Here is a 24,900-nt window from a genome sequence, read left to right on the forward strand (position 1 = left end):
TAAGGAATAGTTTCCTCAGCAGACTGTATAATCTCCTTAACTATTTTACTATTAATTATATTTACATCTGTCTGATTCTCCTCCTCAAGTTTACAAAATCTATTCGCACTAATCATTTGGAAAACTTCCCAGTTAGCATCTCCCAATTTCCATCTAGGAATTTTCTTTCCCTTTTCATAATAACCTTCTATGCCAATTTTCGTAACCACAGGATAATGATCACTTCCTATTGTGGTGTATTTGATCACATTCCATGTGCTTAAACCTGCTATTTCACTAGACACCAGTGTTAAATCAAGCGCTGCCTCTGTGTTTTGCATACTATTATATCGTGTTCCTTCCCCATTATTAATACATACCAAACAGTGATTATCTATAAATATATAGATACATATATATAGATATAGATACAATATCACATTATCATCTAATACCCCTACAACCTCCTCTAGTGATTCTAGACTTAATTCCCCACACGGATTATAATAATTGATTATGTCAATATTACCTCTATTAGTCCATACCTTAACTGTAATTGATTCATGCTCTGTGCTTATACGTATTACCTTATAACTCATTCCATTTTGTATGAATGTCACCACACCTCCCCCTCTGCCAGATTCTCTATCTCTCCTAACAGCAATATATCCCTTTATAATAAAATCCAACTGTGACTTTAACCATGTCTCCTGTACACAAATAACATCAGGTTTCTCTTCCAACTTATCAATATACTTTTTAAACTCTTGGCCATTTGAAATTAAGCTTCTCGCATTCCACTGGAGTAGAATTAACACCATTAGGATGATCCAACACATGTCTGAGATGGCTGATTATCTCCATTAAGAATGTCTTTAACTGTTTCCCAGAGCAGCCCTCTCACATCAAGGTACTTCTCAACTGATTTGACAATAATCTTTATCCTCTCATTCCGGCTTTTTGTCTGTGCTGAACAGTTGACTACATCTGCCATAAAGAATACAAAATCATTCTTGGTCACAATCAGAGTTTCCTCCTTCAACCTATTACATCCTCCACATTTCACTACATGTTGATTTCTAGTGTCACTTTGCCTTATCATCTGCGCGTCTCCTGAAACCTTCCTTGTTGCCTCTGTGTAGCTTATTCCCTGAGTAGTCTTGATTCGCTGCACCTCTTCCGCTCTTTTACTAACCTCACAACCACGGTAAGCTGAGCTATGTTCTCCTCCACAATTACAGCACTTTAACTTCGTTCCCTCTGCACATTTGCCATACTCGTGGTTTCCACCGCATCTACCACATGTTTGCTTTCCCTTGCACACGGATGCTACATGTCCGAACCTCTGACATTTAAAACATCTAAGAGGTGGGGGAACATAGGGCCTAACTTCATAACACATATATCCAATAAGAATCTTTTCCGGGAGTCTTTCCTCATCAAATGTGATTAGTACAGAAAGACTATCACTTCTAATCCCATTTCTGTTTGCTTTAAGACGTCTGGCTTCACTCACTTTTGCATTTGTTACATTTCCTTTAATATCCTCTGCTGTTACATTTACCGGAATCCCTGTAATTACTCCTCTGACCCATTTTCTGTCATTCATCAGAGAACAATGCACTTTCTTGCCATTTATTTTATTAATTTTAATTGCTTTTCCTTGTTGTTCTCCATCCTTACATATAATTATTAATGATCCATCTCGCAATATTTTAGCACTCCTTACCTCCCCGATTTCTTTACTTATGGATTTAGTTAGCTGTATTGGATTCCAATCGCCGAATGAAGCCCCCTCTTGCGCAAGTTTTACTATTATGTTGAAAACCTCTCTCTTCCTTTCTGTTACATTTCCTCTCCCGTCACTATCACACCCATCTGATTTTACGCTCTTTTTACGCTTATTTGTCCTACCTGCTATATTCCAATTTCCATAACTCCCGCCATCTACATCCATCTCTCCTGACTCACTTCCTGAACCGTCACTTCCTTCTGCCATCTCTCGTCTCGTCTCGTCTCGTCTCGTCTCGTCTCGTCCAGTCCAGTCCAGTCCAGTCCAGTCACCAATGCCCTGACAAAGCACTGAACACAAAAGGATCTAAAATAGGGGAGATAATGAGGGATTAATTGACAACAGGTATGAAGAGAACAAGGATAGTTAAGGATAACGAGTGGGAGGGAGGACACCACAATGACAGCGGAGCACATGGCGAGCTGTCAAAACAAGCACATGCGCTCAAAGACAACAAGGCACACAGGGAAATGACAAAAACACAGCCGATCAGACCGAAGTCATGACACTGCTGGGGAGACCTGTAGCCCTCCGAAAACAGGGTATGTCGGGCCCAGCTGTCAGAAAAGAACTTCAGATGCCAGTTCAGCCTCGGAATCATCACATAGTGTAGGCATGTGATATGAACATCACTGTTCGGGTCAATAACTGCAATGTCCTCCAGGTGCTGGAAGGCCACATAGTAAATATGGATAACTGTGCACCATAAGTCCCGCCATAGCCTCTCTATGCGTTGATTATGGACACTCTTGCCCGTGATGTAGCTCTTGCGCTCTGACAGAAAATGAACACATTTAATAATCATAATTTAACAGAAAAGGTACTTCCAACAAAAAAACTGTAATCAATGGAAATATGCACTGATAATCTGACTAGGGTCAAATGATTTATACAACAGCCAATCCTTTTCTAAATGTGATACAACAATAAACACATGTGGAGAATTTTATATAAAATAAAAATACAACATTGCAGATATGAAGCACTGAAATGTACAACTAACACCAGTGATGCAGATTTGTATTAACGAGTCATAAGACTCTAGTATTTTGTACTCTTGTCTTACTGCACCTACCAGGTCCTCGATCAGGATGTTCAAGCATGAACCCTGCCACATCTACATCTTCCCCACCATGGTCACTGCGGACACGCTGAGGCAGACCATGAACATGCACAGCTTCCAAGAAGCATTGCAGTACAGTAGAGGCCCTGTTGTTATCGCTGGCTTTCAGGTACATTATTTTATGGCTAAAGCCATCAATGCCTCCATGGACAACTATTCTCCAACTGTGAAAACAGGGAGGAAAAGAGAATATATAATTAGAACAAATGATTTAACAGGAACAGTTGACAATGTGCTGGTATTGATATGATTGCTGATTATTGTAATGCCTCAAATGATAAATCAACTTTTTAAAATGTATATTGTGTATTTGCAAATAGACAGCTTTACAGTCAGCTCGTTCTTTTCCCCACATTAGAATAATAATAGAAAAATTATTACAACAAAAAAGATTTTTGACCAGAACAAATACTACTTATACTAATAATGTTACTAATTACAAAAACAAAAAAAGTTTAAACGGTACCTTCTTTTATAAGTCTTACCGGATGAGTTTATGGTTGCCATCAATATGCCACAGGGAGAGAGGTGCTGGAACTGAATAAGGGCGTCTTGGCACAATATTCAGTTCCAGTCCACGTAACATAGTCCCAACCGGATCAATGGCTCTCATAACCTCCCGGACTCTTCGTTGCTGTACCCTGTAGAAACAGAACTGTTATAATGACATGCAAAAGTTTCTCCTCCTTAGTCAAAATATGTTGCTATGCATATCTAAAAATCATAAAATTCATTCTTGAAGGCGTTGATGCATTGTATGACAACAACTAGGGGTCTGCAACCATGCTCCTGGGTTACCGTCCTGCAGATTTTAGCTCCAACCCTAATTAAACACACATCAGGGTTGCTTGATAATTACAGAGTTAGAGCAGGGTTGGGACTGAAGTCTGCAGGACAGTAGCTCTCCAGGAGCAGGGTTGAAGATCCCTGCTATTAGGGTAAACAACAGAACCAAATATATAGCAGATGTCATTAATGTTCCTATTGGCAATAATTTTATATAATCTGACAAATTAATCTGATTTGAATATCAGAAGGCGAAGTCCTACTTTCAACGAGAGGTGCATGGAGCTGGGAATGGAGGAGGGTAATTAGCTCCTGAGCAACACACTAAGCTACTGAATAATACTGTATGGTCCATAGAAATACCATGATAGGAATTGTACTCCTAGGTAGACATAGATCAGCTGAGAGTCAGCTAATGCAAGTTTGACAAACATGACCTGCCAAAAGTATAAATCATTTCTCTACATGGTTAAACGTGTTGTGTATAATTTTAGGCAGTGTTTACACAAGAACGCTCGCGGGTGAAAACGTAAAAATATTTTATCAGATGTGCCTTTCGTTTAGACGGCGACGGCGTTTTTTGGGCTTAAAAACGCAAAAAAGTGAAACCACCCTCCAGAGTGGAAATCTTAAAAATGCTCCACCATCGCGTTTTCGTCTAAACGGTAAAAACGCAAAAGTCTGCTAGACAGTGAAGGCACCGATCAGTGCTTCACATTGCCACCTAGCCACCTGGAGTGCATACTACATTGAATTTCACACACTTTTGCGTCACCATATGCACGCAGAGGGGGGCTCCATAACGCTCGTCTAAACGCAGAATAAAAAGTGATCACTTTTGTGTTTTCTCTTCAGATCGTTTCCGTGTAAACGTAGCCTTAAACAGTTCTCTGAAGAAGTAACATATTCATAGTTTGAAACATACCTTATACTTCTTGATTTAAGATGTCCCATGACCATCTTTTGTCCTGTATTAGGACAACTGGCAATGAATTCCATCACATGTTTTTTTAAGTCTTCATCAGAGATATCACTGTAAGTCTGCCTCACAGATAACTGATACTGGGTCATTCTGTTCCGGATTGTTCGTTGACTTACAGAATACATTGCAGCAATTTCTTTAACTGTGAAATGTTCGTCAAGCAAATATTTCAGTTGCGGTTCACTGAGAAAGAAAAATCTTTCACAGGTTTGGACTGGCAAAGAATAGATATGTAGCTCATGTAATGCAACATTTAAAAGTGAAAATATCTCCTCTTCTTGTCGCAGTGGTCTGTACACAACCAATCTGGACAAAACATGGACAATGCTTCCCAGTCTAAAGAAAAAGTTATCGCAGTGTGTATCTACAGCAGCAGCCTGTCTCAGCTCTGCACCTAATGACTGCAGGCTCTCAGAGATGGCACTCCGCACATCCAGGTGTGCTCCTTCACTGAAAGGAGAAAAAACATCAGATCAATAAATTGCAGTCCAGTGTAGCAATCAAGACACGCGTCTCGTAGGGGATACAATTACAGCTGGGTGACATTACCAAAATATTTAAATACTATTTTAATTTTACATTTACATTTAATTAACTTTTTTTAAATTACAATGTGATAGTTTGTTTCACTGTTTACTTCAAAAGGTGTCACTTCATTCCATATGTATAATGTCTATGTAAATGTCTGATAAACTGCATTAATATTCTCCTACACAGTATTATATTTATATGTTAATACTAACTTCTGCCAACTTTGAGCAAATGACAACAGAGACTAATTATTTTCTATTTGTAATTAATAGTATCTAATACATATTTTGATCCATTATAGGCATGCTAAGCATGCATATGCAGTTTTGAGTGCTTAAATGCAAGCCTTTTCATTACTTTTGCCATGGAGTTATATTTAGTTTTTGTGTCAGGTCTTTGCAGACTAGACGTGTTCTAATTTAATATTACGTTTATTACAGTATGGCAGAGGGAGGGCAGCCACAACTTGGAGACGAAAAAAATGGGTCTTCGGCAGACTTGGGAGGGTTACTTTAAACATGTATTCCTTTACAGTTACAAATTACTTCATGAAAAAAGTATTCAGTAACGTAATCCAAGTACCACAATATGAAAGTAATGTAATCTGATTACTTTTGGATTACTTCAAGGTCACATATATAAATAAAGTCAAGCAAGAAGAAATATCTATATTTTATTTTTTACTTTTATTATATATTTATATATGAAAAATATAAACTATTTAAGAAAATGTCATATAGCTGTAAGTAACTATGTTGTAGCTAAAAACCTATTGAAACCAAGCAATCATGTCTCATTTCCACAACTTGGGAACACACAGCCCTGAATATTTATGTAAAGGGCTATACAGACATCTAGTGGCTACTGTATGGTATTACAGATTATTTTTGTTTTATTTTTAACTATCATGTACAAGGAAAAAACAAAAAACACAACATTTTAAATTTCTACACAATCTAAGTATTAGTTTAAAGTAACATTAACTTACGATATTAAAATAAGATTAATAAAATACAAACAAAACAAAAAAAGCATTTTTTTTCTTTTTTTACAGGGAATATTCTGTTACTGGACATTCCTGAACACACGGCAGCTGGCTCAAAAAAGTGCCATGCCTGACAAACAAAAATGGAAACGGTTCCGTATTATAATTTTTTGGCTAAGAACAGGTAAAACAGGATTAAAACAGGTCTATGGTTTGCTCAGTTGGGGATATTTTGGGGATATTTAATTTAATTTTATCAATCAATAAATTCCTCTTGAAACAAACTTTGTTGTATTATTTAAATTTAATACTGTGAAGCTGCTTTGATACAATCTGTATTGTGAAAAGCGCTATACAAATAAACTTGACTTGACTTGACTTGACTATAGACTATGTGTATTGACTGTAACTCATGAATATGTTGTTGTAAGGACCACCTATTTGCCAAACAATAGCTTTACAATGTTGTTTACATTTTTTCAGTTTATCTCTAAAATTACTTTATGAAATGTAATATTCTGGCAACAATCTATATTTTCCAGACTCCCAGAAATGTAGGCTTGTTGCAGAGACGTCTAATTTGGAAACGGAGGACACCTCAAATAAAAAGAGGCAGCACAAAAAGCCAAGGAGATTTCAGTCTGAAACTGATGGTAAATGTTTGAATCACACAACAAAATTATATTTTTTCTTCTTTTTTTTCTCTCTTTTTTACATTTACTGTGTTTTAATCACTTTGGTACTATTTTCATATTCAAGTATTAGGTAAATTGTAGAAACCTAGCACCTGAGCTCTGTACTCTACCAACAACCACAGCTCAGTAGACCTATATACTCTGTGGAAATGTGTGAAAAGTATGCATATTTTTAGCGTGAAAACAGGTCTTACCATTGCAGTTGCTGCTACATGACCTCACCTGCATGTGAAAGGTCAGTTTATTTATATTGTAAGGGCTGTCTGCAGAAAGTCACAGGAGTGCTCCAGTGGAACATAATGACATTTTATAGCATCAAGTAATTATAGTTTTTATCATTTGGAAACGTTATACTTTACAGCAAGTTTTTATTATGGTTTATTATTATTATTACAGTAATGTAACCAGTAATGTAACCATTATAAAGCATAGTTGCAGGTAAAAAAAAAAAAAAAAAAAAAAAAACATTTACAGAGGTTCAGTTTGGAGAAAATTAACAATTGTGAAATTGTTTGTGAGAAAAATGCGACTTCTGAAATAGTATCAAAGTGATTAAAACTGTGATTAAAAAGTAATTAAAACTGAAACTGTTAAAAATATACAACATATTTAAATACCAAGTCCGCTGAAGAGCAAAATTGTCAATTACTGTATTTTTATACATACTTTTTTTATACATAAAACATGCATTTTGCTACTAACTTTTATCTTTCATATTTTTTTCTATATATTTTAGATGAGGGCAGATTTATCCTAATTAAGGGAAAAAAATTTACAAAAAATGGTCCACCCAAATGTAAGTCACTAATAATACATGTTACTCACCCATCCGCTTTATTTAGTTTTCTAAAACTCTGAAAACTCAAAGCCGCCGGCTAACATGTCTTTTCACATTTCTGTTGTGTTTTTAGATCAGCCATTTCCCCAAACATTCCCACAAGACAAAGGTTTGCAGAATATAATACTCTCCACAATTTCTTTATTTATTTAACATATTAGGTATCATTCAAAATATATTTAAAGCAATATATTTCTCTCTCTCATCCACAGAACTACAAATGACAAGATCTCCGGATTTATTCAGTAAACATTTGAATGATATTAAACTTTTTCAATGTTTATTTATACCTGCAGCTCTATATAAAATAAATTGTTATTTTTACAGCAGAAGAGTCATTACCAGAGTCTTCAGTGACAAATGTGTCTCCCCCTCCATCAAGGTGTGGAAATTGTATCATGTATGTAATACTTGGTTGATATATATATATATATATATATATATATATATATATATATATATATATATATATATATATATATATATATATATATATATACACATACATACATACACACACACAACTTTTAATTCCGACTTTTTCTAGAAATAGACTATTTTTCCACAAATTTCTTTATAAATTTCACCAAAAATGCATCCCATTGACATTAATTTGAACATACATTGACAAAGAAAGTAATGTTATTCAGTCTCAGAAATAAATATTGTGTATTTCTGGAGTTTGTTTCAAAATGTTATCAAATGTGGTCCGGGTCCTTGATGTAAAAAATGTTTGAGAACCACTGCTCTACATAAACACTTTACATGTCTTTTCAGGGATTGTACCTACCACATTTGGACTGGGAGGACAGTGGCCTGCCTGATGAGCCACACCATGGTGTCACTGTTCCTGAGATGGGCGATGTACTGAGTGATGAACAAATGGCAGCACTTAGGGCAGCCATAAATCCCCTGGGACACTCCCAATCACATGGCTCAGACATCTACCTACTTACTGTGCAGTATGTCCAGCACTTACAAGGCTTACAGTAAAACGTACTCAGCAAAGGACCTGATTCGATGCAATTGTAGCACAAATACACACTCACATTCTCTACATACATTTGGGTAACAAAAAGAACACTTATTTACAGAATAGTGCCCCTGCTAATAACTGGTTTGTAAGAGATGTTACAGTATAGGCCTATCATTTCTTTTCACACTAAAACCAAATAAATATTTCTGAATCAGTGAGGTTGTCTCATGTTTAATCAAACCAGACCAGCAGACATGCCCCCTGTTAGGACTGCTAGCGGCAGCAGGAAGCATAGCTTTCCTCAAGCAGTGCTAGCAGCGGACTTTAAAGGGTCATGAAACCCCCCCCTCTTTCAGCTCAAGTCTAGCTCACAATCTTTTTGAAAAAATGCAACTTAAATGGGCGTGGATGGCTGTGAGAAGAAGGGAGGGGAGTGGGTGTGGTCAAAGCCAGTGGCCCATGCATATCAACTGTCACTAAAAATCAGTGGTAAAACGTGAGGAAATGCTAGATTTTTTTATAGCTGGCAAAGTTAAAGTCTAATGAAATACACTGACACCTTATTTTTGTCCTTTCAAAAGTAACTGAATGCCCTGCTACACATATTAGCCTACTACAGTAATCATAATTCATCATAAAATCAGAAAAGTCCTCGGGACCACATCACTCGCAAGAAACCTGCATTGGTGTACAAGGCTGAAGTCCACCATTCTCCAGTTGAATGGTTGCTACACACACATAGTTTAGATGTGTCCGTGGTTGATGGCCAGAGTCTAGCCCTGGCAGCATCGCTGGGAAAGATGCACTGGAACTTTTGCACCACGAAAACAAACGCGCGTCCCATCATTGCTCTCTCATCTACTACGCGATATCACAGTTTGGCATGTCTGTCTTTGGAAAGTTCCACGTGGTGTCATGAATAATTAAGAGCAAGTGTCTTCTCATTGGATAAGAAAACTCAGTCATGAATAATTATGAGACACCGATGAGTCATCAAAGTACTATAGTGTTGTGGCGTGGACACGATGAAGATTTTAAACCCGGAAGACGAAAATAGCGGAAATAAACTCAAATTGAACCATTTTCCCCCTACTATTAAATCTAACAGATGCTAACACTGTCTTCAATGGTGTTCAACACACATACCTCTGTTAAAATCTCAGAAAATTTGGTTGGGGTTTCATTATTGTAGTGTGAATACAATCTTAAAACATCTGGGGGGTTGGAACAACCAAAAAAATACAATAACTTTCTGTTTAACTGACAACAACAAACAACCCAGGAGACAATGCAACGTGGTCACATCGGGGGAAATGTTGAAATAAAAGGTTTTGAAGATGTCAGAAAGACGACAAAAAAAAAAGACTAAAGAGAACCAAACTGGCTGCATCAGATTTTAGAGAGATGGGAAAACGTAGAAGGACTCAGAGATAAAGGAGACATTTATTGAATTCTTCGAAGACATTCGCTCCCCGTTTGTGGAGGTAAAGGAGGCGTGGTCTTAAGTTTATATCCACGACTGAACAAACTCTGAACAAACACATGAATGAGAACTGCCTTTGAAAGAAGCTACATTTTAGCACTGCCATTATACCAATCCAAATCCAGTGTCACATGTTTGAAGGCAGGCAATCAGTTCTTCCTTAACTACAGTGAAGTCTTGGTAGCGGACAGGAAGACGGAGAGTCTCAAAGCACGTGGAAGACTTTGGCAGACTACAGTTAGTCACCTCCAACGTGAGGGTAGTTGTAGGAGCCTCCCATCCAACCCAGAACTTCATGAGTGCCTTCAGTTCATCACTGGATGCTACAAAATAGAAATATATAAATGCTCAAAATGATAGAGAATGCGTTTTTTATACACTTTGCTCATGGTTGTCAAATCATTTTTTGAAGAACAAAGCCAAACAAGATTTTACCTCACAAGTATTGGCTATGCAAACACTAGATTTTATCATTACAGATACAATTCAGTTTTATAGAAAATGTTCTAAACAAGCTCAAGAGCCATACAGTTGCATTTATGCAGTATAAAAATCAAGAACCTGGCCAGTGTATTTTTTCCAGATATGCTATCAGCCATTGTTTTTGATTTCTGGAAAGCATCTTGTTTCAGGTTATGAACAGAAAGATGGCTGAACAGATTTGTATCTGGAAACCCTACACTGGCCAGGTTCTTTTGATAAACAGTATGGCACTCAGATTTTTTTGCGAATAGTTTGAATATAAAAAAGACTCTATAAGGGTTGTGAGATATAACCCAGATCTGGCATACAATTTTAATGTGGAGAATAAAGACCAGCTAAACCAGCTCCTGCTTCGTAGCTCATTATTCCGGGTCGCTACAATTATTATAAAAACTTAACTAATTGGGTGAACAAATGATGTTGTATTATGTTGGAATTACACATCTGAAAATGTGCTACATGAATAAAGTGGATTGGATGTGAAGTTATCCGCCTCCCGTTATTTTGTTATTTCAGTGACTTAACATGACTCCTCAGATGGTGCTTAAACAAATGTGTGTGGCCTGAGGTCGTCTTCGCGTCAAAATTCCGCCTTAAGACCAAGACGTATCAAGTGTATCGTTATATGTGACCATAGTTTAATTTAGTTAAGTTAGAAACAAAATGAAAAATTTGCCTAATCGGTGTAAGCTAGGTTAGCTCCTGCGGTACCATAAGCTACACACACACACACACACACACATATATATATATATATCACCCTACCCACGACAGACATTTCTGGAGTTTGGTTAACATTTGATTTTTCACCAGCAACGACTGCAAGCTCACCTGTTGGCCCCACGTCCCCCACAACGTCCCCCACAACGTCCCCCACGCTAGCGTTTCTTCTTCTCTTCTATTTCCATGTCCGTGGCGGCGCCAAGCAAGTTGGTAACAGTGCCACCTGCTATTGTGGAGTGCGAATTACATGACAGTTTACTAGCATGTGTGTGGATCTGAAGGCATTTGTGTGTGGATCAGCAAGGCGGAAAATTAGTGCCAAAAGTCACGTGACAGTTTTTCGTACTTGAAGGATTTTGTTTTGTACTTGAAGGTTTTTTTTTTTTACTTGAAGGATTTTTTTTTTGTACTTGAAAGATTTTAGTTTGTACTTGGAGGATATTTTTGTCATTGAAGAAATACGTTTCTTTGTACTGTATATGTAAAACATACTGTATTTGTTTGATAGGTACGTTTTTTATTTGCAGAACAAAATGCATTCGTTTGTGAGTGATGTTTTGTATTTGCAAACCACACTGAGTTTGTTTGTGAATCGTTGGGTGTGAGTAAAACACGTTTTGTGTGTGTGTGTGAGGTTTTGGCATGATTCTCACTCCATAGTAGGCTACAGAATTTATTATACTTGTCAAAACGAAAATAGGAACTCCACTATGTCTCTCTTTACATTTATTTTGTCCCGTTGTCGCTTCAGCTAAGAAAAGAAATAGTTCGCCCCACACGTCCAAAATTCTTAGCACACTCTAGATCATTGGTTCCCAACCTGGGGTCCGCGCCCCGCCAGAGTTCACAGGGGGGGCGCGAGAGCGGATATGCTTTGAGGTGAATAAAGATGCATAAAATGTTCCACTAATAATTTTATATAAAAATATTTTTTCAAAGTTTTAAAAAAATCATATGCTTACAAAGCCGATTTCAATTACAATTTCGTTATTTCAAGCGCGCTCATAATGTAAGAGACGCCGGCGCGACCACAACATTGCCCAACATGAAATGGCAAACGTAATGCAAGTGGAACGAAACTGCTCGTTATTGTATGGTTGAAGGACCGTTTGGACCAGTGCAGCGCGAGCCGATCGTGATCATGCGACACTGTTACTACACAGCACTAAGAGATCCAGTAAAGAAAGCATTTGAATTTGCCACTGAAGTAACATCGCTGCGAGATCTAGTGAGAAACATTCACATTTCTCCGTTATTAACGGATCAAACAGCGCTGACGTGGAAACCTGGAAGAAACATTGTGCCATGAATGAACTATCCAGTGTCCACAGATCAGCTAGCCTGGTTAAAACCAGACCCTTCTCAGTTGAAACTGAGTGTAGGGTCTGGCGAAGCTATGTAGACAAATCATTTCCAAAGGGGCGTCACCAACCGACGTAGCGCAAATGGATAGTCATAAAACCAATCAGATCGATGAAGGAGATGACGTATGCTTCGAGTGTTGTTCTTTGCTCCGGTTTTAACGAAAACGGTAAGTTTAAATCGCTCAAAACAGACGCGATAACTGATTCGTTTATATACTGTCTATGATTCGAACGAGTGATGTTCCACGGCGGCATCCATCTTTGTAATGAAATCTCCTTAAGCGTCGCTGCGCTGTCGTCATCATGTAAATCCCTCCCCAAACGTTTCTGATTGGTGCCGCGATTTCGGCGTCACAGAAATGAGTTTGAATGGGCTCTTCTCCATTATTAAAATGGATCTTTATGTATATTTTAATACAACATTTCGAGAAATTAGGCAGGTCAAACTTGAGAGCATCATGGTTTCAGGTCCTGTGGTCACATGTCAAAACTTGGAGTAATTTGAAAATGTCAGATGTTAATTTCATTTAATGTTTATTATTATTATTTTTATGGGCGAAAACGGACTTTAGGCCTAGGTCAATAATTTATATTAGAAATAGATTTAGTTTTGAAGTGTAGGCCTGGCCTACACTTCAAATCTGAATCTATTTCAAATATAAATGTATATACAATGTATGTTACGAGATTATTTAGACTTTAACAGAGATTATTTCATTCTATTTCTAGGAGCAACACAAAAACACTTCAAAACTCTAAAGGCGACTGAGGTGGAAGACCAAATTGGATTGGCCCTGAAATTTGCCCCACACAGGACTTTAAAATGGTAAACACTAGGGGTGGCACGGTACATGAAAAAACATCCGAACCGTTCGGTTCGCTTGTCTCGGTTCGGTGCGTGTGTGCGTCGCACGGTTCGACGCATGCGCAATGTAGCCTTGTGCCCGTGCTACTGCTAATACAATGCTAAATCATAAATCAGACAAATGTAGAATAACATTACAATGTCCAGCAATCGATTTAAATAGTACACTGGGTTTACTTAGACATTTAATGAGATCAACTCCACTAGGCTATATGTTGTTTTTTTCACGTGAATAAATAGGCTACATAGATCGACTGTTCCACGTACCGGTATGTACTTTAATGGTCCAGTGGCAGAACTTGCCAAGCGTGTCAAAGGTTCTGAGTTCTAATCTGCACTCGTATATATTTTTCTTTTTCATCAAAACCGATTATGTTTATCAGCGGTTGTATATCAAGCAGGGACAGATTTGTATGAATTTTGTTTTGTGATTTCATCGGAACGAATAGAGTAGCCTAGAGTCTCCTCAACGGACTGAAGCGCGCGTCTGAGTGAAGAATGTGCGGCCGCTGCGGTGTGTGCGCGAGCCACGAGAACACTGTATCAGCGCCACTGATCGCAACGGCAACGAGCACTTTGATCACTTGATTAAAAAAAACACATTTCAGCGCTAGATTGCTTCTTATTTAACAAACGAACGAAACGAATACTTTGCTAGTTAACTGGAAATGTTTTATTTATTTGTATTGGTACATCCGTGCTGGGACATAATATCAACCCTGGCAAAAAGTGGTGACAAATAACTGTCCGACACAGCCCACGGGAAATGAGAAGCTGCGTTTTGCAAACACACCCCATTTATGAAATAAATAAATTAATAATTAGATAATTCAGCTATATATCATATGCTGAAGTAAATTTTTGGAGTGTTAAAGATTAAAAGAAAAAACAACAACAAGAACCGTACAGAACCGAAAACCGTGACCCTAAAACCGTGATACGAACCGAACCGTGGGTTTTGTGAACCGTGCCACCCCTAGTAAACACACTGTATCAGAATTTATTTTCATATGAGTATTAACTATAGTTATTGCTGCAAAAGTATTCTTATCTTATTTTTTAGGACACATGTTTTAAGCGCATAAACATCTTTGTATGTGTTTTATTGATAAGATTTATAACGAAATAAATAAAACACGGTTTAATATCCAAAATGTTTGCTTTTTATACTAATCAGGGCTGCGTTTCCCGATAGCGATATCTCTTAGCGCGCTACGAAGACTCTAAGGTATACCATTTCTAGGCGTGTTCCCCGAACCGTACCTTAGAAAGCTGCTTAACTCTTCGGAGTCTTGGGCTATTTTGGCCGTTTTTGAGTACTTTTTTATTTTTTTTATTTTGCGACATAAACAAATGTTTACCATACCAATGTTTAGTATAATTTTTTTCCGCACAACATCACCTATATGAACAGACAATTAGTTTTTCACTTGAATGTACTGTATCAACATACTAGACCCAAAATCACACAAAAAACACAAAATCCAAATAGAAAAATTATATATTTTTTTACTACAAAAAACACAAACATGTTCAATGAAGCATTTTAAAAGGTTTAAAATGTAAACACAAGCTGTAAATATCAACATATACAGGTACAATTCAGATATAATCAAGCTATATACAAAAAAAATTATAAAAAAAAAAAAGCAGGTGTAGCCATAGGCTTTTTTTATTTATTTTTTTAGCTTTGCCACTTTTTAAAACAGTTCATGCACACAATTATACAGAGAGCTATATTTAAGGCCTTGCATTCCCAGAGTATGAGGGTTCCCAAATAGTGCAAATACAACATAAAAAAGGTACAATTTAGATAAAATCTAACTATATACAGCAAAAAGCAGGTGTGGCAATAGGCGTTTTTTCTTTTCTTTTTTGCTTATAAACTCTACAAAACACTTCATGTACAATTACACAGACAGCTACATTACAGGGCTTTCATTCCTTGAGTAAGAAGGGTTCCTAAAAAGTGCAAATGTACCATACAAAAGGTAAAATGAACACAAAATCAAACTATACATACAACTATTTACAACAAATATCAACAAAAAGTGTGTTGGTGTCTTTTTTTAATTTTTTTATCTGTGCCACTCCTCAAAACAGTTTCTGTCAACAATGAGAAGGAGGGCTACATCACAGGCCTTGCATTTCCATGGTGTGAGGTTCCTTTTCTTCTCCACTTGCTGGCAACGATGGCAGATCCTGCGGCCTTGTGTGGCAACACAATGGCAACAGGAACATGGTCGGTGCTCCTCTGGATGGCAGCTCCTGTCTTGTCCACTCCACACAGCTGGGACACCAGTTCTACCAAGTTCTTGTGTGTCATGTGCTGAACCTGTTGTGTGTGGCTTATCTCACAGTGTAGGATGTAGGCATTTGTTGTAGCTATGTCCACAAAGTGCAGAAACATGGTACGGTACCAGCGAGCAGTTCTGCGATGGGTCGAGTAATACTGGAGAAGCTGGTCTGACAGGTCAACCCCTCCCATGTTCTTGTTGTAGGCAATGATGGGGGTAGGGCAAGGAATGTCTTTTACTGCCCAGTGTCCAACTCCACCCTTCACTCTCCTCTGGACAGCCTCACCAGAAAACGCTGGATGGATTGTGGAGCACATCGACACCTCCCGTGTGTCCATCCACTTCACAAAGACCAGGGGCTTATCCATCTTACGCTGCCTCTCTTGGATTTTTTGTTGAGGGCATTTGCTCTGCTACTAGGACACCCTTTCCTGTTGTCCCTGTAGGTACCACAGGCTCCAAAGTTAATGTTAGCCAAACCAAGGAACAGTTTGGGGCTTGTGTAGAAATTGTCCATACAAATATGGTATCCTGTCCCAAGATGTGATGGCTGAATAAGGTCCATGACAGCATCATACGACAGTCCATGTACGCTTGGTGTGTGTGATTTGCCCACATACAGGTTGAAGTTGAGTGTGTAGCCATTACTTGACTCTGCCAACACGAACAGCTTGATCCCCCATTTTGTTGCTTTTTCCTTCATATATTGGGTCATGCCAGTTTTTGCTTTGGTTGCCACCATTCTCTCATCGACTGCCAGTTCCTTCCTTGGGTGGTAATGAGCCTGGCAGGCATTCCGAATGTCATCCATCAGAGGTTGGATTCTGAACAGCTTGTCATGCTGTGGTGTTCCCTTCTTCTGGTCATTTCTGACATCCTCCTCTGGATCACTGAGGTGGATGTTCCACGATAACGCCCTGAATCTGTCTCTTGTCATGACAGTGGCTGGAAACGGCACAGACATGTTTTTTTGTGGGGGTGTTTCCACAAAAGTGTTTTTTTTCCCCCAAGTAGTCCTGGAGACTTGGCAGTGACAACAATGATGTGTACATGAGGAGACCTAGGTATTTGTATAGTTCCTCAACTTCAACATCAGTCCATTTGTACTTATTGCCCATTTCCTGTTTTTTTTGCTAACTGCTTGTTGGTGTTTTTGCAGAGTGTCCTCATGGTATCCGTGGCAAAGTACAGCTGGAACAGGTCCATTGGTGAGTGTACTGAATGCATATTCACCTGGGCTCCTGGTGTTCTGCGAGGCATGAACCTACTGGTTTGTGGGGCAATATCAGGATCACTCTCGGTTTTCCAGGGCTCAGAGCTGTGGAGTGGCTGTCCTGACTTTGCTGGAGATCTTGATCTGGTTTGACTCTTCCTTCCACCCCCTCTCTGTGTAGGCCTCTGTCTGCTGGTTGTCGGAGTGGTAGATGGCCCAGGCTGCTCATCATCTCTGTACATGTCAAGACACATGTAAAAAGATTAAAGATTGTACATCAAAGTTCAAGATGCTCATTGGCACATATGCACAACAATTACAGTGAAGCAGTCCTTGGCAATGAAATTCATGTTCACACAACCACACACACACACACACACACACACACACACACACACACACACACACAGACAGACAGACAGACAGACAGACAGACAGACAGACACACACACACACACACACACACACACACACACACACACACAGACAGACAGACAGACAGACAGACAGACAGACAGACAGACAGACAGACACACACACACACACACACACACACACACACACACACACACACACACACACACACACACACACACACACACACACACACAGACAGACAGACACACACACACACTATAATATACAATAAGCTAAAAGTTTGTCTCACCTCTCGTTGTGAACCACAAAAGCCGAGTCGTCAATCTCATCATCGCCACTTTCTGATTCCGACGATGAACTGTAAACAACATCGTCCAGTTGATAGAACAAGTCGAGGGCTTGTTCAACCAAAAACGTTCGCTTCATTTTCCTTCCACAAAAAACTACCTGAACTATCTACACTACTCCTAAACTACTCTCAAAAATCTACTCAAACTCTTCCAAAAACTAGCAATAATATCTCTCTCTCTCTCTCTATCTGTGTGTCTCTCTGTCTACTCCGTCAATCTCCCGCTGGCGCCTTTCAAGTTCGCTTCTTTGCTCAGTTGGCTCCTACTCCACTCCCTAAAATTTTATTAGAATAATAAAGTTATTAGAATAAATGCAACGCCTGTCGCATCCCATCTTGCGTTCTTTTACGAACGCGTCAATATATTCAATATTTTTTTATATAAAGTTTAAATGATCATATCTCAGTTTTTACTTGGTCTATCAACACAAAACAAAAAGTAGAATAGAGCTTCAAGCCAGCACTTTCGACAGAAGTGGACGGCAGCGCTCAACGTGACTTTGTTTTTATGCTTCGACGTCTTAAACTGGTCATGTGACTTGATCACGCTGGCGTGATCGGCGACTCGGAAGAGTTAAGATATCCCTTCTTATGTGCGACGTTACCCGGTGCTGTCCGTGGCGATGCCGCTGATATCGATGGCTCGAGAATCAATTATTCTCTCGTGCAGGGGCTGGTTCACTGCGTTATGTGAGAAAGCGGCGTTCTTTATAAAAGAAGCACTTCAGAAATAGTTGAAATTGCATTTATTAGGACTCATGGGATATTATAAAAAATAATCCAAACTATAATAGCCTATAGCCTACATTTTAAAAGTGTATCATATATTCAGGGCCGGCCCGCGGCATAGGCGAAATAGGCAAATGCTAGGGGCGCCACTCATCCATAGGGGCGCCAAAATGAGTGAACGAGTGCATTTTTTTAAATTATTTTTTTAATAATATTATTTTAAAACCATTAATTCGAAATACTACCAAATAAAGCACACACACACACACACACTAAAAAAAAACTCCACAAAAACTTAACTAAGTCCCCCGACTCATCAATCTCCATTTTTAAAATTGTAACATATATTGCTGCCACAATAACCATTTCAAATGTTTACGTGCTTTCTTCTCTTTCCCATTTTTGTTCGTGGAGCTGCGATGAAATATTGTTCTTTAATACTTTCCAGCATTCAGTAATAAGTGTACATCGTTTTTACGGTGCTCGGCAGTGATCAAAAAGGATTTGAACAGTTCATTTTAAATCTTCTTGTAAACTCACAAATGTGGATTCAATCGGCAATTAAAATTCCACACGACCTGTTTGTCAAAAAACAGTAGTCAATTTGGCCAGGGATTTTTACTTCGGAATTATATTCGTATAGCCCTGCAACAGTGATAAGGTAAAGCTAAGAGTGGTCCAGACCAACCTTCCGAACGTATGACTTACAGAAGGTATACTTAACTAAGAACATTTAACGAATAGTGTAACTTAAGAACGGCGTAGCGTTAAGAAGGTTTCAGGAAACGTAGCCCAGACTAGATGCGACTGTCACTTCATGATCATCTAATTGTTTCATCTAATGTCTATCTAACGCGCGATGTGATTTAGTTTTCTTGTTAAATTTGCAGATAACGGTGTTGGGAGTTTACATGTTTTGAGCGGAGTGAAGATTACCACATTGTACAGTATATTGTATATAAATGAATACTTTTTCAATTTTGTTGTAGTTATAGGCTACAGTTTGCAAAAAGATAGTTTTAATGACAGTTTTTTTCGATTGCTAAACGACAGTGAGCACAACTGGAGCTACATGTGCAAAACTCTAACTACAGTCTGCACTACCAACAGTCACCTGAGCTAAACAGTTCACATCACCTGCAAAACTCACTCCAAGCAACAACGCTCAAAACAGGCTCAGTGCAGTCAAACACTATACACAACCCTCACTGAGATAACACACACTGTCACTCAGAACACACTGAGAGGAAACACACTACACACACCCCTCACTGAGATAACACACACTGTCACTCAGAACACACTGAGAGGAAAAACACTACACACAACCCTCACTGAGATAACACACACTGTCACTCAGAACACACTGAGAGGAAAAACACTACACACAACCCTCACTGAGATAACACACACTGTCACTCAGAACACACTGAGAGGAAACACACTACACACAACCCTCACTGAGATAACACACACTGTCACTCAGAACACACTGAGAGGAAAAACACTACACACAACCCTCACTGAGATAACACACACTGTCACTCAGAACACACTGAGAGGAAACACACTACACACAACCCTCACTGAGATAACACACACTGTCCCTCAGAACACACTGAGAGGAAACACACTACACACAACCCTCACTGAGATAACACACACTGTCCCTCAGAACACACTGAGAGGAAACACACTACACACACCCCTCACTGAGATAACACACACTGTCACTCAGAACACACTGAGAGGAAAAACACTAGCATCAAACACCAATACAGAAAATACTAACTTTTCATCTTTACAGTTTGAACAATTTCAGTGACTTCATACAAAGTAATATTTTCTTCAAAGAAAAGAGTGACATTCTTTCACATGATTTATTTAAATTTTTAGAACATAATTCTTTAAGGTAAATGAACATTAGCAGTTTGCTTCAATAGTCTGTAGTAATTTACGGAATTACAGTAATGAGAAAAAAAAGTGAAAGTGAAAGTGAAAGTGACACGTGACGGCCAAGTATGGTAACCCATACTTGGAATTTGACCTCTGCATTTAACCCATCCAAGTTAATGCACACACATTAGGAGCAGAGTAGTGAGTAGTTAACACACACACTGCAAACGTGGATACACACACCCAGAGCAGCGGGCAGCCTTTGTGTGGCGCCCGGGGAGCGCTTAGGGGTTAGATGCCTTGCTCAAGGGCACCTCAGTCATTTCCCACCGGTTCTGGAATCGAACCAGCAACCTTTGGGTTACCAGTCCAACTCCCTAACCACTAGGCCATGACTGCCCCATAGAGAGTAAGGTAGAAACTAAAAGTACATACTGTAATTCAAACAAATAATTGAGGGGCTAATCCTGCCTCTCTCTAGCATCAGGCCACAGGCTTTCATCAACATCACATCTAATGTTCTCTCTTGCCATGCACCTGTGGAAGAACCTTCTGGAGTGCCTTATCTATCCCTGGCAGTCCTCTGGACTCATGTCCTCACATCCGGCACGCATCCGCCCTCTCCCTGCCACCCTTCTCCCTCCACCAACCCGTCTTCCTTGTTCCATTTCCAAAATTAGTCTTTCTGAGCTCTACCTATATATACAGTGCCCTCCACAATTATTGAACCCCCTGGTAAATATGATCAAAATTGGCTGTAAAAAATAAATCTGCATCGATTATCCTTGTGATCTTTCATTCAAAAAATGTGCAAAATTCTAACCTTTCATTGAAGTAAAAGAATTGAAAGTGGGGGGAAATCACATTATGAAATAAATGTTTTTCTCCAAAACATGTTGGCCACAATTATTGAAACCCCTAGAATTTTTTACGAGTAAAATATCTCTGAAGTATATTCCCATTAATATTTACCTTTTTTAGTACACCAGGGTGACTAGGAACATGAAACTGTCCAGCTATGACTTCGTGTTTCACAGGAGTTTAAATATGAGGAAACACAAAGGCCAAATCCCCTTAATCATCCATCACAATGAGTAAAACCACAGAATACAGTTCTGATGCGTAGCAAAAGATTGTTGAGCATCACAAACTAGAAAGTGGCTGTAAGACAATAGCTAAAGAATTGAAAATCCCCATTTTGACCATCAGGGCAATAATTAAGAAGTTATAACCAACTAAAGATGTTATGAATCTGCCAGGAAAAGGACGTGTGTCTATACTGTCTTAATGCACGGCGAGTATGAAAGTTTGAGTGGCCAAAGACTCTCCAAGGATCACAGATGGAGAATTGCAGAGATTAGTTGAGTCTTAGGGTCAGAAAGCCTAAAAAAAAAATTATCAAACAACCCCTACATCCCCACATGTTGTTTGGGAGGGTTTAAAAAAAAACTTCCTCGCTCATCCAAAAACAAATTCCAGCAAATTTAATTGTCAGACACGACTGGATCTTCAAACAACACAGGGTTCTGTGGTCAGATGAGACTAAAACAGAGCTTTTTGGCAGCAAACACACTAGATGGGTTTGGTGAACACAAGAATAAAAAGTACCCCATGTGTACAATTTAATATACCATTGGATCTTTAATGTTGTGGGCATATTTTTCTGCTGGAGGTCCTGGACTTCTTGTTCAGATACATGGCATTGTGGATTCTATCAAATATCAACAGATAAAAAATCAAAACCTGACGCCTTCTGCTAGAAATCTTATAATGGGCCGTGGTTGGATCTTCCATCAGGACAACGATCCAAAACAAACATCAAAATCAAAACAAAAATTTGTTGTGGAGCACAAAATGAAGCTTCTGCCATGACCGTCTCAGTCCCCTGACCTGATGAGTGGGCTGAACTGAAGAGGAGAAGCACCAACATGGATCTGGGAATCTGAAGGATCTGGAGAGATTCTGTGTGGAGAGATTCTGTGTATTCTCCAAACTCATCAGGCATTATAGGAGAAGACTCAGAGCTGTTATCTTGGCAAAAGGAGATTGCAAAAAGTATTTAATAAAAGGGTTTCAATAATTGTGGCCAACGTGTTTTGGAGAAAAACATTTATTTCATAATGTGATTTTCCCCCCACTTTCAATTCTTTTACTTCAATGAAAGGTTAGAATTTTGCACATTTTTTTGAATGAAAGATCACAAGGATAATCGATGCAGATTTATTTTTTACAGCCCATTTTGATCATATTTACCAGGGGGTTCAATAATTGTGGAGGGCACTGTATATGTGTGTGTGTGTGTGTGTGTGTGTGTGTGTGTGTGTGTGTGTGTGTGTTCACTAACAAGTCTAAAACAAGACTTTTTTGCACTCAACAGTGTTTGAAAGGCACAAGGCTGAAATCTATTCTGTTTTGAATGTGTGGTTCACAGTTTTGACAGCAGTGTGTTAGCATTTGAACAAAGTGCTGTAAATCCACAGTGTTGTGCAGGTTGTGGTTAAAGTCATGGGATAAGTGTGTAGAGTTTTGAAAACTGTGTTCAAGCAATGAAAAACGAACTAGAGTTTGGTCCACATGAACTGCTGCTGTGCAGACTGTAGTTAGAGTTTTGCACATGTGACTCCAGTTGTTTTCATGTTTTAAATAATAAATGTAAATTACTGTTCCTGAATACATTTTGATAACGCTGTTTTTAATGACTTATTTTAGGTTGATAATTAAAGAATAAATCAACCAAAACATGGATTGTGTGCTGATTTGTTTATTTAATACAAACTGATTGATTTACTTATGATTGATTTACTTATTAATGATGCATGAAAGTGTAATATATATATATATATATATACATATATACATATTATAGAGATAGTTTCTGTAAATTCTATTTATTGTAATAATAATATATTCATAGGATTCTTAAGTGTTTGAACAATAAACAATGTAGAATATGTTGTTTGTAGACCTATAATTTGTGTACAGGCATATCAGGACGTAGAGGTTAGGAGAACGTTCGAGGAACGTTCCGGGAACCTTGTTTGTTCTGGGAATGTTCTGGGAACCTGAAAATAACATTCTAGAACCAAACGAAAATAACCAAAAATTGTTAACTGGGATGTTTGTTATTTCAGCTATTAATCTAGTACCTGGCCTGTAGACCCGTTCGCAATTTAGTGTTGGGGGAATTTCTCACTTGAACTGAGTTAGTGGGTCCCTAGACATGAAAAATCACAGAGGTGCTCGTCCGCCATAGTGCCACGAATTACGTAATGGTCAAATCAAATATGGCCGCCATTGGATGATGATAAATCCAACTTCTTTGTTTCTGAATGTATATACACATGTACTACCTCTATTTAGACTTATTATGGTATGTGGAATTCATTTCTGATATTGTTATGGCCACATTGGCTGACTTTTTACCTTAAAAGGTCATGGTCAAGGTCATTTTCCTATTCTTAAAACCTTGGCCATAACTTGGCCATTATTAGGAATAAAAAACAGATGTGATAAGTCTAATTCTACTAAATGTGACATTTAACATTCATTGCTAATATTGTTTTTAACATTAAGGATCATCTTGTCATTGAAATGTCAATGTCAACATAATTTTTCAATAACTCGATTAAGATTTTTTTTTTATAGTCACTTTTTATTGTATTTTTTTCCACAATGATTTTTTATAATTATAACAAGACATGAAGAGAAGAGATGTAACAATTATAAACATCCCTCTGAACTTTTATTTTAATTGGGTGTTAGTACAATGATATAAAATAAAACAATTTGGTGCAAATAAAACTATGTAGCAGTAAAAGTGATACAAATTACATCATACCAAATTAACTAAAAGTGCACCATATAGTCTGATTTCTATCAAAGTGTACTGTATGTGTGCATGCATGTTAGTGGGATGGGTTTTTACAGGATAATTTTTCCATTTTTCCATGGCAGAATACGGTGCATGAAACTCCAGCAGCACGACAGCCACATCGGCGATTGTCACACTTGCCTGCACACTTACATACTGTGAGCAGACTGGGTGGTAAGGGCTTCAGACATTTTGATGGCAGGAGTGTGCCAAAGTGCTCCTTCCATCCATGTTCCGTTGGCTCTAGTCTTGCTTTGGCGTCCTTGGCTGTTGCAAGCAAGTGGCATGCCGTATGAACCAGAAAAGCCCCTCGTTGGATGTGGCCTCTGCTCTGATCCCACTACTTGTGGGAGGGAGAGCGTCAATTCCAGCACTTCCACTGGTGTAGATTTCTACCCTGAAGTCATCAAATGTCTTAGCTGTTGTAGTTGACCTGGCCCCAGCCCAGACACACACCAAGTACTTCTCGGCCAACGCTGCATCTTGCTCTGTCAAGGTGTCTGCCTATCCAAAGTTGGCTAAGTGTTGGACTGGGTCAGAAGCCATAGCAGCATGTTTAGTC

General features: G+C 38.6%; 1 protein-coding gene and 1 long non-coding RNA gene across 2 annotated transcripts in view; one reads left to right on the forward strand and one right to left on the reverse strand.

Annotated features, from left to right (window-relative positions):
* LOC309497079 overlaps positions 1 to 24,900 on the forward strand; it is a 284,477-nt gene that overhangs the window by 7,409 nt on the left and 252,168 nt on the right. The window lies entirely within an intron of this gene.
* On the reverse strand, positions 800 to 5,017 carry LOC309496445 (uncharacterized protein; the record flags this gene model as incomplete). The annotated part of the gene is made up of 5 exons (XM_082166436.1): positions 4,606 to 5,017; positions 3,380 to 3,535; positions 2,847 to 3,058; positions 2,405 to 2,545; positions 800 to 966 (listed from the first exon to the last, which is right to left on the reverse strand). The coding sequence occupies exons 1-5, from the start codon at positions 4,785 to 4,787 to the stop codon at positions 800 to 802; spliced, it is 858 nt and encodes a 285-aa protein (XP_082022562.1). The 5' UTR covers positions 4,788 to 5,017.

The sequence above is a fragment of the Leuciscus leuciscus genome (assembly GCF_965113295.1).
Source record: "Leuciscus leuciscus genome assembly, chromosome: 4".
Taxonomy (NCBI): domain Eukaryota; kingdom Metazoa; phylum Chordata; class Actinopteri; order Cypriniformes; family Leuciscidae; genus Leuciscus; species Leuciscus leuciscus.